We start from the raw sequence: 20359 nt of genomic DNA on the forward strand, positions 1-20359 counted from the left end.
ATATATTTAAGGCATGGTTGGATACATTTTTACATTGTAGGGGAATTAAGGGATCTGGGGAAAAGGCAGGTGGGTGGAGATGAGCCCATTATCAGATCAGCCATGATCGCACTAAATGGTAGAGCAGGCTCGATGGGACGGATGGCCGACCCCTGCTCCTATTTCTCATGCTATAAAAAGATGAGGGAGGAGAAAATAAAGGTTCAGCTTGAAAGATTTAGATGAGGTAAGACAGGACCGGGCATGAGAGGACCAGAATTGCTGTCATGGACGAGATGGACAGAATGGCCTGTTTATGTGCTTTATATATTGCGTATATAGAACAAGAGAGTAGGATTAGACCATTCATCCCCTCAAATCTGTCCCACCAATGAATACAATCATGGTTGATCTGTAAAAGCCCCGGCTGCCCACCCATCCTAGATCCTGACGCCCCAATCATGGACCTCGTCCTGGCTTCCTGCCCACCAGAGCACCCAATGCACCAGAGCACCCCACCGGAGCACCTGATTCCCCGACCGTAAATCCTCGCCCCGGCTGCCTGCACACCCAAGCTCAGGACACCCTGAATGTGGACTTTAAATTTAGACATTTAGCATGATAACAGGACATTTTGCCTTGTGCTGCCCAAATGACACCAAATTAACCTATAACCCCCCCCCCCGGTACGTTTCAAATGATGGAAGGAAACCAGAGACCCCAGGGAAAGCCTACGCAGACACGCAGACACGAGGAGAACGTACAAGTTCCTTACAGGTAGCACGGGATTGGAACCCTGGTCCCAATCACTGGCGCTGTAAAGGCATTGCACTAACTCCTACATTAACTGTGCTGCCCTTACACGGTCCTAGCTATCCTGGTCTTATCACCCGGCCCTAGTCGTCCGAACTCCCGGTGCCTTAACGTACATGGTCAAAAGTAGTATCAGTGTAAAAGGGGTCCCTCCCACAAATTGGACCCGAAAAAATGGTTCCCAAAATTTGATTATACACAAGTACACAGTAATTGTGGATTCTTGTGTCAATTTTAGTCCCCTTCCCCCTCTCCCCCGCCTCAAAATTTGACCTGAAAAATCTGATATTATACGAGTAACTCATGGTCATTGTTTGACTGCAGATACAATGCATCTGTACTTGTAATATTGACAATAAACTAACAATGAACATTTTACCTCCTTTTTAAATACCCCTAATTAACCCTGAAGCAGGACAGTAATGTCCACCCGAGCCTTTACTAAATGCTGCACACGAATCCTTGATTTTACAGGTAATGGGATTAACCAATACGTGGAACTGTTAAAAGGCATTTCACACTTTTTAGAAGAAGGAGATTCAATCCCTGCCTATGCAAGATCAAGTCCTCAAGATCCCAGAATGATTCAATCTCTTATCTCCACTTTAATGGGAGGATTCAGGACCTTAAGTGCTCGACCTCAACGGAAAGTGCCCTCTTTTCTGACTAGAGGTGCACTGGGCAATGAGCGACTCTCTGCATTTCTCTACAACATCTCATTGTATTTGCAAAGCAACAATCCCCAGGATCCAGCAGCTGAAAGTTTAACATTGAATACCATGGATTCAGAAGAGGTGGAGATGGGGTCTCCACCCAGAGCAACCCTAGAACTGAAAGACATTTTTATTTCTTTGAGGGCAAGCCAGAACCAAGAAAGTCTCATTGAACTTCTGCAAAGTATCCTGGACTTGTTCACCAACCCCCAGCTGCTCAGATGGATTCTTCAAAAGGAGAACTGGGAGGTTCTGGTTGGGTTGATTGAGACTCTTTCCCAGACTTTGTTCAGTGGGACGTTTGCTCAAGCCAAAGGTAGTATAGAGGAACTACTGTGTCCTCTAACCAGACAAAGAGGCTGTAGCACTGGTGTGGATTGGTTTGAAAGTCTCGGCAAGCTGCTCAACTGGAAATCGGTGGTCAACCTCCAGCCAAATGGTCCACAAGCCCAAAATGAAAGATTCCAACCTTGGAATGAGCCTGGAGAATCTGGGGGGGGCAGGACCCCAGTGGAGAATGTGGACCCTGTGCAGAGTCTTCTGCAGATTCTTTCGAAGCCCAGTGGCAGGAGGAGCAGCTCGGAGGGGCCATCCTCGGTGAATCGATCCGAAAACGCTTGGGGTGAGGACACCTTGTGGGGTGGACTGCAAGAGCTGAGGCAGAATATTTTACGCAAGGTCAGGACTTCTGTCTACACGAACTTCAAGAGGAAGATATCACGGATGACAAAATCTCTGGTGAACGAGGTTTCATCTGTTATTGGAATTCCTCAGTCAGATCAAAATGGGAAATGTTCTGCAGGTAAATAATGGTTACAATAGGAATTGCAACACATGACCATCTCTAATTGTCCCACATCTAGTTCACTCTTCCTGCTCTTTCTTAAAAGACCCAGATACTATGGATGTTTTCTTTCTATCTGTGACCTTCATTCCTGGTATACATCAAATCAACCTTTGTTCTGTAATCTCATTAGTTCTCCTACTCTTCTTGTACCTGCCTCCAATATTCCAACTTCAATCAAACTGATGAGTTTTTGAACCTCTCATGATGTCTGGAGTGTCACGTTTGGTGTAGTGGTTAGCACAATGTCATTATAGCGCCAGTGATTGGGACTGGGGTTCGAATCCCGCGCTGTCTGTGAGGAATTTGTACGTTCTCTCCGTGTCTGTGTGGGTTTTCCTCCCACCATTCGAAACGTACCGGGGGTTGTAGGTTAATTGGGTGTAAATAGGGCGGCACAGACTTGTGGGCTGAAATGCCATTGCAAAATTTAAATTTAAGACAAAGTGTTTTGAATGTTTTTTTTCTCTCTTGCAGGGAATTTAAGGCAACTTCTTTTATGGTGAGTTAATTTTTGGTGTTTTTTTTTCTTCTAAACATCTGCTCCTATTTCTGTTCTATTTTCCTTCAGAAAATGGGCACAGATTTATGGGAAGTAAATAAAACAAGCAGTTTGGTCATGGAACCGATACAGTTTAAAGAGGAGGAAGTGCTTGCTGTCTTAAAGAAAATAAGGGTGGCCTGACAAGATATTCCCTCAGACCTTGAGGGAGGCGAGTGTATAAATTGCAGGGGCTCTGGCAGAAATATTTAAAATGTCCTTAGCCATGGGTGAGGTGTCGGAGAGTAGTTCATGTTGTTTAAAAAAGGCTCCAAAAGTAACCCTGGAAATTATAGGCCGGTGAGCCTGACATCAGTGGAAAGTCTTTTAAGAGACTGGATATACAATTATTTGGACTGATTAGGGGATAGTCAACATGGCTTTGTGTGTGGTAGATTGTGTTTAACCAATCATAGTTTTTTGAGGAGGTTACCAGGAAAGTTGATGAAGGAAAGTCTGCAAATGTTGTCTACAGGGACTTTGGTAAGGCCTTTGACAAGGGAGGTTACTCAGGAAGTTTCAAACTCTGGGTATTCGATGGATGGGAGAAGCCAGAGAGTAGTGGTGGATGATTGCTTCTCAGACTGGAGGTCTGCGTTTAGTGGTGTCCCTCAGGGATCGGTGCTGGGACCATTGTTGTTTGTCAGTTGTATCAATGATCTGGATGATAATGTGGTCAATTGGATCAGCAGTTTGCAGATGAAACTAAGAATGGAGGTGTTGTGGACACTGAGGAAGATCTTCAAAGCTTGGACCACCTGGTAAAATGGGCTGAAAAATGGCAGATGGAATTTAATGCAGACAAGTGTAAGGTGTTACATTTTGAAAGGACAAAGCAAGAAAGGGCATGCATAGTAAATGATAGGGAGTGGGGTAGAACAGAGGGATCTGGGTGTCACAGGTGGGATAGGGTTGTGAAGTGAGCTTTTGGCATATTGGCCTTCATAAATCAAAGTATAAGAGTTGGGCTGTGATGGTAAAGTTGCATGAGAGATTGGTGAGGCCAAATTTGGAGAATTGTGGGTCACCAAACTGCAGGAAAGGTATCAATAAGATGGAATAAAGTGAAAACATAAAATGTTGGAGAAGCTCAACACGTCAAACCGGGGTAAAGGTGAAGATACAGAACGGATGTTTCAGGCTTGCGCCCTTCATCAAAGTTTGAGAAAATGCCAGTAAGTAAATGAACAAAAGATGGAATAAGATTGGAAGAGTGCAGAGATTTACTAGGATATTGCTGGACTTCAAGAACCAAGTTTCATGGAAAGGTTAAACAAGTTAGGACTTGATTGCCCGAACCTGAGAAGAATGTGTGGGGATTTGGTAGGGGTATTTAAAATTATGAGGGAGATAGACCGCAGGCTTTTTCCACTGAGGGTAGGTGAGATACAAGCCAGAGGACAAGGGCTCAATTTTAACACTGAAGAAGAATTTGAACAGGTAGCTGGATGGGAGAGGTATGGAGGACGATGGACTGGGTACGGGTCAGTGGGACGAGGCACCAACTAGCCGTTTCTGTGCTGTAATTATTCCATGATGTTGTTTGCTCGTTTCCCGAGATGTGCCGGCTTTTCCTGAAGCTCTGCTTCCTTTCTCTCTGGCTGGCAGGGGCATCAAGAACAACATTACGTGGGACGTCGGCGTCCTGGGGTCCGGCTGGCGAGAGATTGGGAAGGAGCCGCCGTTCGTGCCCTGCCCGCAGCGGGACAAGGTGCAGGAGGCAGCGAGGAAGCCGAGGCACGTCCCCCCAAGGTGGGAGGAGGAGGAGGAGGAGGCCAGTCTGGAGGCTGTTTGCAACGACTCCAGCCCTGGGCTGCCGGGGATCTCCAACTTCACCGTGCACCTCTACTGCAACCTGATCAACCGCAGTGCCGGCTCCGACAAGACCCCTGCCGACCTCCGCGCCAGCTGCTCAGACGCTGCCTGGTACTTCTCGGCGGCCCCGGGAGACCTGTACTGGGCGAGGCTGTGCAGGCGCTTCTACCCGGACGAAATGGCCTCCAGCCTGTGCAGCGAGGAGTCCCTGGGCAGCGCTCGCCGCCTGGGTCGCGCCTGGGTGGCTCCGCTCTGCTCCGGGCTGCCGAGGGGCCCCCGCAGCACCAACATTTCCACTGGCCCCTGCCACCTGCTCGGCCCGGGCCGGTGCGGCGAGGCTCTGCGGATCCTCTGCTCCAACCAGCAGGAAGCCGTGGCAGAGCTCTGCAGCCTATTGCACGGGCCGGATCCGAGCGGGCAGCCCCTCTCAGCCTCCTTCGACCCTTTGTGCTCCCGAGTGAAGCGTGCGGGAGGGAACGGGACCCTGCTCCGCTGGCTGTGCGCCTGGCGCCGCCCGGGGGGGACCTGCCAACGCCTGCTGGAGCGTTGGAGCGCCCTGGGCAGCGCTGGGGACTGCGTCTCCGACCACCTCCGGCAGCTCTGCACCGACGGCACCGCCCAGGGGCCCTGGGCCAACCAGCTGTGCGCGCTGGTGGCCCGAGCTCCGGAGAGGGAGAGCGGAGGGGCCGGCCCTTGCCTCGGCCTGTTGGCCAGCTCCAACGTGACGGCCAGCGACCTGCAGCAGTGTCTGCTCGCCCCCGTCCGTGACCTGTGCACCCACACGTCCTCCCGAAGGCTGGCCGACCTCTGCCAACAGCTGCTGCCCGCCGCCGAGTCCCCGCCGTGCGACTACAACTCGTGGTCGCTGGACATGTTTGTGGACGGCGAGCTGGTGGAGCAGTGCAGGGAACGGGACGCGGCAGCCTTGAAGGAGGTGCTCTGCCGGAACACCACCGTCTATCAGTGGGTCTCCCGCGACCACCCTGGGCTCGTCCAAGACTGTGCCCCGGCCGGGGGCGACTGCCTTGCCCAGCGTTTGGTCGATCTGCTGCCTGAACCTTTGAGCGTCAACACCAGTCAACTTTGCCAGGACCCGGCGGCTTTCCTCAAGGACCTCGTGGATCAGTTCTACCCCTGCGATGACCCAGCCTTCAGCTGGCTTTCCGGAGCCAGCTCCATCCTTCGTGTCTTCCAGCGCCTTCAGGGGCCATCCGGCCTGGAGCACGCTGACCAAGAGGTCCAAGAGGTTTTGAGCCAAGCCATCCTCCTCTCCAGCTTGTTGGACAACTCTTCCTTCTGGGTCACCTTCAACCCCAACGCATCGGCTGGCATCTTGCAGACGGTGGACACCTACCTGAAGCAAGAGACAAATGCGGATCTGAAGAAGGACCTCCTCAGTTGCTTCAGTGTGAGCGTTGGTGAAGCAAAGGGGTCCCAACTCTTGAGTTCCCCCTGTGCATTAAGGAGAATTACCCACCTTCTCTGCATGTCCTGTATCGTTCTCCTCTCCCCTCCCACACCACCTTCCCAAATTGGAATATGACCGGCCAATCTAGGGCTCAGAAGATGTTTCTTATCAAACATTGCTGCCATTCAGATTCTCCAGGCCAGTGTCTACTCGCCCCCTCTTGGTGTTCCGGTGGAATTAGTTGAACAGAAGTGAGAGAACATGGAGCACGACAGCACAGGACAGGTCCTTCGGCCTCGATGTTGTGAGGGCCTATTACAAAAAGAAACTAAACACTCCCTTCCCAGTAACCTATTTTTCTTACATCCATGTGTCTGAGTCTCTTCAATGCCCCCAATGTTCCATGCAAGGCATTTCAGGCACCCACAACTCTCTGTGTGGAAAAATCTTTCTTGACTTTTTTCCCCCTAAACTTCCTTCCCTTCACTTTGTACAGATGCTTTCTGGTATTTGCAGGTCCTGCCCTGAGAAACAGCTGCTGGCTGTCCACCCTATCTATGCCTCGCAGAATCTTGTAGATCTCTCATCCTTCGCTCCAAAATCCCAGCTCTATTAACTTTGCTTCCTAAGGCTTATTTTCAATCCAGGCAACATTCTGGTACATCTCCTCTGCACCCTCTCCATAGCTTCCATGTCCTTCCTGTAATTAGGTGACCAGAACTGAACACAATACTCAAGTGTGGTCTCCCAGAGATTTGTAGGGCTGCCACATGACCTCTCGGCTCTTGAACTCAATCCCCCTATTAATGAAGCCCAGCATCCTATCGGACTTCTTAACTGTCCCACCAATCTGTGCAGTGACCTTGAGGGATGTATGGATTGGGACCCTAAGGCCCCTCTGTTCCTCCACAATTTTAAGTATTCAACCATTAACCCTGTACTCAGCCTTCTGGTTGACCTTCCAAAATGCATCACCTCACCCTTATCTGGATTGAACTCCACCTGCCACTTTTCTGCCCAACTCCGCATCCTCTCTATTTTGATTACTCAGTATTTTCCTGAACGTTGCTACACTTCCAGCTTCCGCCCATCATTCTGGTTTCTCTCCTTCTCCCTTAAACTATTGAGCCAGTGTCATCACCCACCCCTCCTTGACTGACTTGGACTGGTCTCAGGTTAGGCAACACCCTCTGCCTTGTTTTCTTTAAATCGTCTCCACTTTCTCTGTGACCTTCTCCATCCCCACATTCTCTGAGATCTCCACAGTCCTCCAATTCTAGTATGCCCCCCTCCCACTGGCAGCGGTTCCTTTGTTGGCAGATTTCTGTGCTCTAGAATTCTACATCCACACATCCCCCACCCCAACTTTGACCAAGATTTAGTCACCCATTCTCCCGCGAAAACCTGCTTGGAATCTTGATGGCGATTTTGTTGTGATATTATGGAAGAGAAAAAAGTAGACTGGTGGTCAGTGAAAACCATCTTAAGATCATTGGGGAGAATACCAGAGGGGAGAAGAGGATTTAGTTAGTGTGCATTGCTGAACTCCAGGGTGGCATGGTTGATGTAGCGGTTAGCGCAACGCCTTTACAGCTCTAGCGATCGGGACCAGGGTTTGAATTCCTCACTGTCTGTAAGGAGTTTATACGTTCTCCCAATGTCTGCAGGGGTTTTCTCTGGGTGCTCTGGTTTCTTCCCATCGTTCAAAACGTACTGGGAGTGTAGGTTAATGGGGTGCAAATTGGGCGGCAATGGTTTGTGGACCGAAATGACTGGTTACTGTGCTGTATGTCTAAAAATAAACCACAGCAAGTGGAGGTGGGGGGGGGGGGGGGTGGTGTGGGGCTGGAGAAAGACTTCAAAGGGGTAAATCTACAAGGCTGCACAGGATCATGGGAAGCTTGTAAGTTTTCAAAGAATTGGTGCATTCATGATGGGCCTTGTCTCTCCTGTGAGATTCTATGAATTCTTGAATCCTAACCTCAATGTCTCTTGGCCGCTCCTCTTTGGAGTGAATAAAAGAAGGGATTTGACCAGCCCAGTGTCCAGATAAGGGCGAAAAACAATACCACCTCAAAGGAATTGAAGCAAATGGTTTTAATTTTTCAGACCTTCCACATGGCTGCTCTATGAGGAGTCCAACCGAACAGGCCAGGACCCAGAAAGTGAAAACTAGTTTTATAGATAGAAGGGTATGAATTTTTTTCCCAGCAAGATGGTGTTTGCTGCATAATATCAGATTAATTCCCTGAAGTTTGGTCTCTTATTGATTCTTTTGGCTGGAGCCTTTGTAGATCAATTCAAAGGATCTTGAATTCCTCCAGTATTTTTCTGATGTGCCCTTCCACTTGCATCAAGTGAATCTGGGAATGTAACTGTTACAATTTAGAAGATTGAGGGGGGGGGGGGGGTCTTATAGAAATGTATAAAACTATGAAGGCAGAGATAAGATAGTAGTTGGTAAGTTGTTCCCATTGGTGGGGGAGACCAGAACTAGTGGACATAGTCTCAAGATCCAGGGGAGTATATCTTGGATTTTGTACTTTAAATGAATGGGGGGGGGAGGTAGGGAGGGGGGGAGGTAGGGAGGGTGGGATGGGAGGAGGGGGGGGGAGAAAATGACACTGTATATATTTGAAAAGGAAAATGTATGTATCTTGGTCAATGTGGTTTATGGTGTGAAAAATAAAAAATTTAAATAAAAGATCCAGGGGAGTAGATTTCGGACGGAGGTGAGGAGGAACTGCTTTTCCCAGAGGGTGGGGAATCTGTGGAATTCGCTGCCCATTGAAGCCATGGAGGCGACCTCAGTGAATATATTTTAGACGAGGTTGGATAGATTTTTACGTAGTATGGGAATTAAGGGGTATGGGGAAAAGGCAGGTCGGTGAAGATGAGCCCATCATCAGATCAGTCGTGGTCCTATTGAATGGCGAAGCAGGCTCGATGAGCCAAATGGCCGACTCTGCTTCTATTTCTTGTTTCCTAATCCTCTCGATATTGTCGCTGTGACAATGTAGTGTCTAATTTTCATACAGCAAAATCCCACAAACATTGTTTAATATCTGCCAGGCTCTTTGCTGTCTCTTGCAATTAAATATTAACATCATCTCAACTGCTTTGTCTCCTCAGCCAGTGCTCTGGGATATGTTACAGAGTGAGAATGATTTTCCAGCTCTACAAGTTCTTTTTCAGGTACCTGAATATTTCTCGACATGGTTAAATATTGGCCAGCTGAGTGTGTAATTGGAAGAGTGAAATCTCTGAATGGTGTGAGTGATGTCAGCTAGGCCCACTTGAGAGGGACAGGGTCTCGGTGTCTCAGCTGAGGGAGCAGCCTCATTTTTCAGGAGGCTTGAACCCACGAACCGCCGGACTCTGCAGGGGCCACGGTGCAGTCCGGGAGGGGTGGTACAAATGGCCGTCAGATGTAGGAGAGCTCCCTGCATCCAGATGGGGTGCTGCCAGAGTAGGTGGGGCTCTAACTGCAATGATGGATTCCTTTCCCTGTGTTCTTCCCAGGAGTACCTGCAGATGCCCCAAGAGAATTTCCAGAAGCTTCTTATGTCCGCTGAAAAGGATGCTGTCAAGAAACTGCTCTCGTACATGCACAGGATGTGGCATCAACTTCAGGTGGGTGTTGAGCAGGCCTGCACCACTTCCCTGTTGGAACATTGTCATTATAATTACCTGTGTTCATTGCTGAACACTTCCTGCCTCAGTACGGCTAAGTTAGGCCACAACCACAGAGCAGCACAATTGAGGACTGTTCAAAATGTTCATTGAAAATACTAACACGGTAACTAATCTAATGTAAAATACTATAAATAACAAATTGAGATTAGTTCAAGAGAATCTGATGGGAAAAATACAACTGTTTTTTGGAACATGTCTGCAACTTTTGTAATGTTATCCATCTGACAACCTTGCTAATAATTATAGCCAACTACCAGGGTTATTCATAATAATCCATTCTGCCCCGTATTCAGGCAAGGATTGGGTCCACTTTTACTTAAGAATGAAAGAAACAAGAGCAGGAGTTTGCCATCTGGCCTATCCAGACTCCACCATTTCATGACTGATCTGGGCGTGGACTCGGCTCCCCTTACTTGCCTATTCCCCAGAACCATTAATTCCGCTACTACGGAAAAATTTATCTAATTGTATCTTCAATGAGGCATCCTCTACTGCTTCCTTGGTAGAGAATTTCACAAATGCCCTCATCTTTGAGAAAAGCAGTTCCTCCTCATCTCTGTCTTGAATCTCGAGGCTGTGTCCCCAGGTCCTATCTCACCAATTAGTGGAAGCTTCCCTCTACAAGGTAATGGGACCTGCTGGGGTTTTCTGGACAGTTTGTCTCGAAAGAGCAGGTTGCAAGGGGGTCTAATGGTAGGATTTAAAATCAAGAAGGTTCTAGATGAAGTATATGTGGTAAAATTTTTCCCATCTGTAGGGGATGAAAGATGTAGGGAACATTGAGCAAAGTTAACAGTTCATGCAGTGAGTGGTGGGACCAGGACAGAAGTGGACGCAAATTCCACTTGGAGAGAGCTGCAGCTGAAAGAAAAGTCTGTGAGGAGAATGAGGAAGGGCCAAGGCAGGCAGCAAGAATTGGTCAGAACCAATAGCAAAGGTCCATCAGAAATGAGGTCTGTGGGTGCAGCACTCCTCACTAACAGGGAAGGACCTGGTCATTAGGTGCAAGGTGCTCTCAGGACAGGTGTGGCCAACCCCACACCTCCACCCTGGCAGTCACCAGAGCTGTTTTCCAGTTCATGTGAGGATCCAGGATGGAAAGGGTCCAAATCCTCACCATGTTCAAGTTGCCAGACAACAGAGGCTAGGGCATAACCAACATGGCCCTCATTCTGATGACTACCCTTCATGTGTGGCTGCATCAGGCTGTGCGTGGAACCAAATTATGAGGGCATCAAGTGCCGCGATGTGCTAAGGTTCTACCTGCGTCAGGTGTTGCGAAGCATGGGCCTTTGCCACACCATCTATCCTACATGGCAAAGTTCTTCCAGACCAACACCTTTGACCACAAGGACATCAGGCAGTGGTCAACACGGAACATCCTGTAGAAACTGAGAGTTGAGGAATCGATGGACCCGGTGGGGTAGTTCCCTGAGCAGACTGTTCAGTTGTTCTGGCAGAATACCTCATTGCCAGGATTCATAAACAAGCGCCAGGACTTGGTCTGGCTGGTGATGAGAGGAGCCCTCACAGTCAGATACTTCCTGTAGAACCGGAACATCACTCACCACCTGCACGGTCCATGGATGACTGCAGTGGAGTGGAGACAGTTTCCCGCCTCTTTGCAGAACACAGATTCACAAAGAGTATGTGGAGAAGGATGTAAGGGTCCTTGTCACAGTTCACGCCCTGCAGGAGTGTGAGTGAACTCTCTGATCCACCAGGGATGCACTCAGAGTCTGACATCCAGAACTGTTGGAGGACCATCGGCTTGGTGAAAGACACCATCTGGTTGGGCCGAAGCCTGTTGGTCTTCCAGCACATGGAGATGTCGGTGAGAGAATGCTGCCGAATGGCATATTCCAGGATGCAGAAGTACGTACCGAGGGACACACAGAGGCTTGGTGCAGCCAATGAGGGTGCTGTGGGGTAGAGCCACAGTCTAGAATCCTCCTATTACTGGCACTGAGGGGCTGAGACTAAGGGGAGAGAAATTACAAGGTGGAGATGGGGTAGTAGAGAGCAAACAATGTGCATTGATGGGAATGTATCGATATGTTTGACATTTGGTGTGAAAAGGCTTTGAATGATTGTTATTATTAATAAAGTTTATTTTTAGATTGCTCCTCCCGAGAGCCAGTGGCTGAATGGCTACCTCCCGTCCTGTGGGAAGGTGGGAATTGACAGAAGCACCGTCCAGTTCCTCCATGTTGCATTTCCTCCAGCTTTTCTACCGATAATTGTTTCTCCCTCCAGATTTCGCAGCGGGATGCACCAGCTCTGGAAACCCTCGCTGCGTCCTTCCTCCACAAGTTCCCCCAGGTGACACCCGAACTGTTTGTGGATCTGTCGCAATTCATTCCGTTCCTGACTGTTCCTGACATCCTGGGTTTGCCTGCTTCGCTACTCCTCAACGACAGTGTGTGAGTTCACCAGCGCATGGGCCTGGTTCGACGCCAGCCTGTCCACACGGGGCCTAGTGAAACACTGGCTGAAACAGGCAGTCCTGGTTTTATGCAGGCCTGAAATTATAGAGGCCTGGTTTGCAGCTCACGACCTCACCAGCAAGTGGCCAGTTCATCAGGGGGCACTCACTTGTGGGACAGAGGAACCTCTCTCGCCTGATACCTTGATATCTGGGCTATCATTCCAGAGATGAGGGAGTCCTGCAGAGTTGGAGGGAAGCATCAGGAACAAGGTTGACTTCCAACAGCCATTTGATGTGGGGAGAATGAAACGTGATCAAGATAAAAAAGTGTCAGCCGGAAAAAGGCCATATGCCTATGTTGACCAGTGGGTAGCCATCTTAAAGGTTGGCCTAGTCCCAATGGGCTGAATGCCCTATGCTCCCCCCATGGCACAATAACTGTGGGCCCATGAGATGTGGGGATAGCTGGGGGGGGGGGGGGGGGGGGGAGGGTGGAATGTGTAGCGGTGGGGAGGTTAGTGGAACCAGGATGGGATTGGACTGTCTCCTGCTGAAAGGTGCTGGAGAGGGTCAGTGCTGTATCTACAACTGAACAATGGGTGGTAGGGAGGGTGTGGTGGTGCAGAGTAAGGCGTATCTGCGCCATGGAAGTTCACCCATACTGACCGCTGTCTATCTTGGCAGGTTGGCTGCCATCCAGGATCACAGCCCCCAGATGAAGGTCAGTCAGAAGAAAGCCTTTGCCAGGAGGCTGGTTCAAGGGAACACTTTCGGCCAGGTGGGCACCTGGAGCTCGGACTTCCTGGCCTCAGTCCAGACACTCTTACCCTACTTACCAACCAGTCACTTCCAGCACCTCACCACCCAGCAGGTGAGGGGAGGTGGGAGGGAGGGAAGAGAGAGGAGGGAGGGGAGGAGGGATGGAGAGGTGAGGGATGAAGTGTGAAGCAGGGAGGATGAGGAATTGGTGTGTAGGGCAGTGGGTGTGAGGGTTGGGGGCTGGCGAGGAGAGGGACTGATGGGGTGATGGGTGAGGGAAGGGTGATTGGTTGGCGGGGTAGGGAGAGGGGCTGGTGGAGTGGAGTGAGGGGCCAGTGGAATGAGGTGAGAGGCCAGCAGGGTGGGTTGAGGGGCCAGCAGGGTTGGGCGAGCCGGATCTCCAGGCCCAAGGATCTTGCCCCACTTTCTCTCCCTGCTGTAGCTGGCTTCAGTGAAGGAGTTGCTGAGGAATAGCAACCTGGATCCGTCCCGAGGCAGGCATGTCATCCGCACTATGGTCAACTCCAGCCACACTCTGACCAGCCAGCAGGTAGAGGGGTAAGTCTGCCATCAACAACCTCGGTCACGCAGCAGAGAGCAGGCACTTCAACCCATCTAGTCCATGCCGACAATTTACCTGCCACTGGTCCATCACCTTAACTATTTCTAACTGCCTTTGCATGTTGATGTTTGCCCACCTCTGCAGTTCCCTCTGTCTGCTCATTCCAGACATGGAACACCCGAGTGAGAAATTGCCTCTCAGGACCCCTCACCTTAAACTCATGCCCTCTAGTTTAAGAATCATCTACCTCAGAAAAAAAGACCGAGCATTCACTTTATCCATACCCCTCACGATCCGTAAGCCTTGATAAGATCATCCCTCAGCCTCCTTTGCACTTGGAAATAACAGCCCAATCTATCTATCCTCTCCCTCTACCCCAACCCTTCCGTTCCCACCATCATCCTGGGGAATCTCCCCTTGCAATTTATTGCTGCCCTTCCTATAATGGGTGACCAGAACTGTGCCCAGTGCTCTGTGTGGTCTCACATCTCCTGGTACAGCTGAATCAGGAACTTTTGAATTCTATCCCCCACCCTATGAAGACCAGCGAGCCCAACCCCCACCTTAATGAAGGGCTAAATAAAGGACACTATTTTACCTGCTGAATTTCTCCAGCATTGTGTTTTTTCTTTAGCTATGGTGACCCAGTCTTTCCCCACCTTGTCCAACTGAGTTGCCACTTTCACACAACCGTGCACTTATACCCCAAAGTCTCTCTGCTCTACAACATCTGCCATGCCACCTGCTGCGCAAGTCCTGCCCTGGTTTGACTCATTCATCTCACGCCTCCTGGTTCCCATGAGCTTCTCTCTGCTTCCCCTGGGGTCGGCATCACCTCCATGGTTGACCAGTTCATTCTTTGTCACCTCGAGGACTGAAGATCCCAGTGCTGACTGGGACAACTACAACGAAGCTTCCCACTGTTCTCTCATCGCCAGTCACCTGCTTCCAGCCTAAAAACATCTCAAATTTCCCCATGTCCTCCCTCTTCAATACTCTTGACTTCCTGCCTATTGCATGTCCTCGTGTAATAGTCGATCCCATGTAAAAGTTGAAACCCCCCCCCCATTTTTGGCCTCAACCGCCCACCCATCTGAGCTCCTGATGCCCCAAATGCAAATCCTCGCCCCCGACGTCTCGAACAACGCAGGTACTTACTGCTGTCAAAAGTAGTATGCACATAAGTCGACCCCCCCCATTTGATCTGAAAATTAGTCCCCATAACTTGATTATTACCTCAGTGTACATGGTAAATGCCTTCCCCAGTCTCCCTCCTTCACCCTGCATTAAAGGTGCAGAAATTTGTGTCACCTTGGCTTATTGGGGGTAGTGTGGGGGCTGCACTGTGCAGTGGGTTCTGAATTCTCACCCACCAGGACAGTTGTGTCCATTGTATGAAAGGTGAGAAGGTAGGCACTTCCCTTGGTAAGGATGGAAGAGGTCCTAGTGGCCTAACAACTCACAAATGGTGAAGGCATTACGATCTATTTGTGGCATTCATCCAAGTTTTTGTTCCTGGGGACACATACAATCAGACATCTAGAACTTCTGGAAGACCATCAACTCGGTGAATGACACCCTTTGCTCTGCCTGTAACCTGTTGGGTTTTCAGCACACAGAGATGTCAGTGAGGGAATGCTTCCGACTGGCACATTCCAGGCTGTAGGAGTGCGTGCTGAGGGACGCACTGAGGCTTAGCGCAGCTGTGGGGAAGGACCACAGTCTCAAGTCCTCTCATTACCGGGCACTGAGGGGATGAGACCGAGGGGAAATCCCTCAAACAACAGAGGGGAGGAGAAATGACAAGCTGCCACAGGGTTGGTAACGGGGTAGAGAGAACAATGTTACAGTGTACATTGATGGGAAAGTGTAAATATGACTGACATTATGAGTGCAAAAATAATTTGAATGCTTATCTTTTTTTGTAAGTAATTTGTTGTGAATAAAATCTATTTGTGGAAAGAAAAGATAAATAAATATTTTTTGTTGTAGTTAGGGCAGAGTAGCAAGAAGCAGGCCAGGAACCCATTCACTGATCAATCCATTCCCACTCTTTCCCAGGCTCGGTCGGCTGATTTGCTTTGCCAGTCAGGAGGATCTCCGGCTCTTCCTCGCTGCCCAGCCAAAGGCAGACGCTATCTCCAGCACACTCTTGGAGTGCATCAAGGAGGGCACCATAGATGCTGGCAGTGGGGTAAGTCCCAGCAGACTGGCAGCTCTGACATTACCCTGGCAGTGGTGGTGAGAACCTGCCGGGGAGTGGAGCATTCACTGAAGATCTTTCCAGAATATTCATCTCCTTCATTGGCCTTTGGCCTCTCCCCAGTGTATTTCACCGGCAATTACAGGCCCTGAGTGAGGTCGGGAGGTGCCCTGTCTCTGCGTCAGAGTGAAAACACACAGTAAATGCTGGAGGAACTTAGCTGGACTCGCAACATCCAGAGGAGGTAAAGATATATTACCGATGTTTTGGGCTTGAACCTCCTTCAAGGTATAGTCATAGGTCTCCTCGACATCAGAGAGAATGGGTGTTGACTTTGTTGAGCACCTCAGCTGTTTGCCGCAGTAGCGTGGATCTCCCAATGGTCACCCATTTCAATTCTGCATCCCATTCCCTTGCTGACCTATCTGTCCACGGTCTCATGCACTGCTGGACTGAGACCACTGCAAATTGGAGGAACAACACCTCATCTTCCGTCTGGGCACCCTCCAGCTGGATGGTATTAACATCAACCCCATGACCCTGTCACCTTCCCCCAGTTCTCCCTTTTCACTGTCTCCTTTCACACAGACAAAATCAATTCTCACCAATTCTTATCATATCCAACTAACACCTTTTGTGGGTCTGGACTCCTCCCCCAGACTCCTTCCTGTCTTTTGCTTATTTCTTGAGGAAGGGCTCAGGCCCGAGTCATCAGTAATATATCTTTATCTCCTATGGATGCTGCGAGACCGGCTGAGTTCTTCCAGCATTTACTGTGTGCTTTTACTACAATCTCAGGGCCTGCAGACTTCCGTGTTTCACGTTCCCTGACTGGATCTTGTGACCCTTCCCTGCCCAACTGTTGCACCTGGTCGTTACAATGAAGCCTCTTTGAGACCAGGTGTTGCTCAGTAAAACTCCTTCTCCTTGTGAATGGCCCAAAGGTCAAACCAACCCCACGAGAGATGCTAGCTCCTGATGGAGCAAGCACTTAAACCTGAAATGTCAATCACTGCTTTCGCCTCCACGGATACTGTTGGATCATTCACTGTTCAACCTCGAGGGTGGAGAGCCAACATCAATCAGGCATAGGGCTGAAGCCAGCTAGTTCAGAATTATTGTCAGGATACATCTCCTTCCTGAAAGGGTGGTAGATAACTGGAAATCTCCCTAAAATTCTCCAAACCTGGAGGTTGTCTGGGACTGTACTTAAATGGAATTTAGAAGAATGAGAAGGAATCATAGAAATGTATAAAATTATGAAAGGTGTTCATGAGATTGAGATTGATGAGTTGTTCACATTAGTGGGGTCTCTGAGAGGTAGGGTCTGTACTGGGGGTCTCCGACAGAAGGGTGTGGTCTGTGCTGGGGTTCTATGACAGAGGGGGTGGTCTGTGTGGGGGGGGTCTCTTGAGGGGTGGGTTCTGGCCTGGGGTCTCTGACAGGGAGGTGGGCCTGTGTTGGAGCTGTGACCATGTGTTCTCTCACGGTTAGGTGGCACACCTTTTGGCTTCCCACCTCTGGGGACAGAACCTGACCTCATTGACCCACCAGGATCTGCTCGCTCTCGGCCAGATCCTACCTGTCCTTGGCGTGAACTTCCTAAAAAACCTGTCAGCTCAACAAAGGTTAACGGTTGTCTCTGGCCTCGACTCAAAGTCACTCACCACTGCCCAGGTCAGTTACCTTGCTGAATATGTTGACGGAGAGAATATCTGGGTTTCCAGGGATGATGTACCATCAGCATAGCACTGCCCTCCAGTGAGTGATTGGTTGGGAAAGAAGACCTGAACTGGAGGGAGGCGTGGTTGCTCAGCAGGTAGTGCTGATGTCTCAGCTGCAGCAAACCTGGGTTCGATCCTGAGCTCAGGTGCCGCCGAGGTGAAGTCTGCATGTTTTTCCTGTGGTCGAGGGGGTTGTCCTGGGGGTTCGAGCTAGCTTCTTCCCACATCCCAAACGTGTGTAGATTAGTATGTCACCAAGTGTGGGTTGGTAAAAGAATGAAGTCCAGGGTCCTGGTCCGAAATGTGGTGAAAATCAAGCTGTACTCTGAGACATGGAGAGAGATGAATTTAACTCATTTAAACTAGTTGGTGACCACTTCATGACTCAATCCTTTAAAATTCTTGTTGCTTTTGCAAACTTTTTGTAGGCTGATCAGCTTGTGACTGAAATGATCCAGGATATTAATGTAAGTATCCATCCACTTTATCCACTGTGATCCTGTATTTGGTTCAAGATTTGTTCTTGGCAATGGAACTTTTTGTAATCTGGTCTTCCATCACACTCTCCCAGGGTCAGACACAGAGTGAAGCTCCCTCCACACCATCCCATCACACTCTCCCAGGGTCAGACACAGAGTGAAGCTCCCTCCACACCGTCCCATCACACTCTCCCAAGGTCAGACATAGAGTGAAAAATCCCTCTACACCGTCCCATCACACACTCCCGGATCTGACACAAAGTGAAGCTTCCTCTGTACTTTCGCATCACACACTCCCAGGGTCAGGCAGTGCGAAGCTCCCTCTACAATGTCCCACTACTCGTTCCCAGGGTCAGATACAGTGAAGCTCCCTCTGTCCCATCACACACCCCTGGGGCAGGGCCAGCAGTGGTTAGACACAGAGTGAAACTCCATTTATACTGTCCCATCACACTCTCCCAGGCCTTGGTTGGACACAAGTTCAGCTCCCTTTATGCTGTCCCATCACACAGCCAGGGCTCTGGGAACCGTTCATGGAACACAACAGAGAGGGTCTACTGTGGACCTCCACCCCCTAAAATGATAGAATGAGAAGAATTCGAAATGAACTGACCCAGTGTGTAAAAGTAGATGACACAATTTTCTTGTTTATTTTCATTGTGTGAAGACATGGTTTAATGGGTTTATTGTTTAATGTTTAATGGGGGGAGGGGGGTGGAAAGGAAGGAGGGATGGGAGGGGTGAAAAAGGGGAGAAAATGACACTGTGTATATTCAAGAGGGAAATGTTTGTGTGTATTTTGGTTAATATGGTTCATAGTGTGAAAAATTAAAAATTAAAAAAAATCACAGCCAGGGCTGTTAGACAAGGAGCCAAACTCTCTCCTTAATGTCCTGCCACCTACTTGGTGAGTATTCTGCCTCCTCAGTGTTCTAGCCTCTGGTGCACCTCTGAACACACATGACAGTTTTCCACTTGTGTGATCTGTTCAGAACATTAGACCTTTGAATTACTTCAGTGTCATTTAGAGTAAACTGACCTGTGCTGGACTCTGATTAATAGAGCTCAGAACGAGAGACCCACCCTTGGTTTCTGCAGGTCCTTGGTGAGCTGATCGGAAAATGCTGTGGAAAGGTTGTTGACTCATGACCTTCCTTCCTGCTCCATATCCATTGACTGCTAGTTGGAAAGCTTGAGGGCAGGGCTGGTCTGTGGTGAATCACCTCGATGGACCAATGGGTGCCTGACAATCCTCACCAAGGTTCGAAGGTACCTGGCTGAGATGGGAGACAGCATTTAGTGCCCTGGAAGCATTTGCCCGGTGTGGCTTCTGCCTTGAGAAGAGGATCTAAGGGGGCAGGATTGAGGTAAAAATACAATGCTGGAGAAACTCAGCAGGTCAATGTACTTTACACAGCAAAGATAAAGATACAGAACCAACGTTTCGGGCCTAAGCCCTTCATCAAGGTATGGAAAATGTTGGCAGGCGCCTGAATAAAAAGGTAAAGGGGAGGGGCAGGAGCACAGTCCCAAAGGCAGGACGTAATAGGTGGGAGGGAGGGAGGCCATAGCAGCAAACATGGGGAGGGGGGGATGGTTCTGTGAATGGGGGTAGGATTGAGGGTGACATCCATAGATGTCCAGGATTTGCATTTGTTCACAGTCAGAGGAAAATTTAACTGAGGTGAAGTTAAAGATAATTGAACCAACGTGCAGGGAATTTTGTTCCTTTCTTGCAAGTCATCCAATCTGACATTCTTTGTTATTTTGACACTGAAGTGGTTCTGGTTAACTGGGAAAGTTAATAACTGTCTGAGAGGAGGAAAGCGGAGTTTAGTCAATGTTGAGCAGAGGTAGAGGATGGAAGGGCAAGTTTCTCGTGGCTCTGGTGAAGGTGGAAGGAGATGTCGGAGAGTAATATGATATTTGGAACTTGTTGAATATTCCAGGTAACCATGGATGTCCTCTGCCGCCTGGCTCATCTGCTGCCAGGGTTCAGTCCGTCGGCTCTGGGGTACCTCCCTGCCCAGGCGTTGGCTGGTGCCTGTTCATGCTTCAGCCCTTTCCTGGCCCTCCTCTCCTCAACTCAGAAGGCTGTGATTCTGGATGTTCTCCAGGTAGGACAGCTTGAGGTTGTCCCGGTCACATGGTCAGGGTTCGGGGTTGATGTGGCTTGTTGGTCGAGATGCAAAGTGATATTTGGAGGGGGAACTTCTTCACACAGAGAATGGTGGGGTGTGGAACGAGCTGCCAACTGAAGTGGTGAATGCGGGCTCAATTTTAACATTTAAGAATTTGGACAAGTATATGGATGGGAAAGGTATGGAGCCCCTATGGGCTGGGTGCAGATCAGTGGGGCTAGGTAGAATAATAGTTCAGCACAGACTAGAAGGGC

The 20359-nt window shown here is 49.4% G+C and overlaps 1 protein-coding gene and 1 non-coding gene across 2 annotated transcripts in view; both read left to right on the forward strand.

The window, feature by feature from the left end:
* The first annotated feature begins 597 nt into the window (after positions 1-597).
* Positions 598-20359, forward strand: part of LOC138745176 (stereocilin) — a 44879-nt gene continuing 25117 nt past the window's right edge. The window contains exons 1-15 of the mRNA XM_069902232.1: positions 598-796; positions 1267-2307; positions 2827-2851; positions 4499-6113; positions 9246-9308; positions 9636-9761; positions 12066-12232; positions 12922-13108; positions 13439-13554; positions 14593-14708; positions 14935-14959; positions 15620-15752; positions 17256-17438; positions 17914-17952; positions 19914-20081. Of these exons, the coding sequence (XP_069758333.1) occupies positions 598-796; positions 1267-2307; positions 2827-2851; positions 4499-6113; positions 9246-9308; positions 9636-9761; positions 12066-12232; positions 12922-13108; positions 13439-13554; positions 14593-14708; positions 14935-14959; positions 15620-15752; positions 17256-17438; positions 17914-17952; positions 19914-20081 (4203 nt within the window). The remainder of the gene's footprint in view (positions 797-1266; positions 2308-2826; positions 2852-4498; positions 6114-9245; positions 9309-9635; positions 9762-12065; positions 12233-12921; positions 13109-13438; positions 13555-14592; positions 14709-14934; positions 14960-15619; positions 15753-17255; positions 17439-17913; positions 17953-19913; positions 20082-20359) is intronic.
* On the forward strand, positions 14946-15071 carry LOC138746404 (U6atac minor spliceosomal RNA). The gene has a single exon (XR_011346943.1). It is a non-coding gene; the product is annotated as a U6atac minor spliceosomal RNA (small nuclear RNA).

This window comes from Narcine bancroftii, chromosome 11, assembly GCF_036971445.1.
Source record: "Narcine bancroftii isolate sNarBan1 chromosome 11, sNarBan1.hap1, whole genome shotgun sequence".
NCBI classification, from domain to species: domain Eukaryota; kingdom Metazoa; phylum Chordata; class Chondrichthyes; order Torpediniformes; family Narcinidae; genus Narcine; species Narcine bancroftii.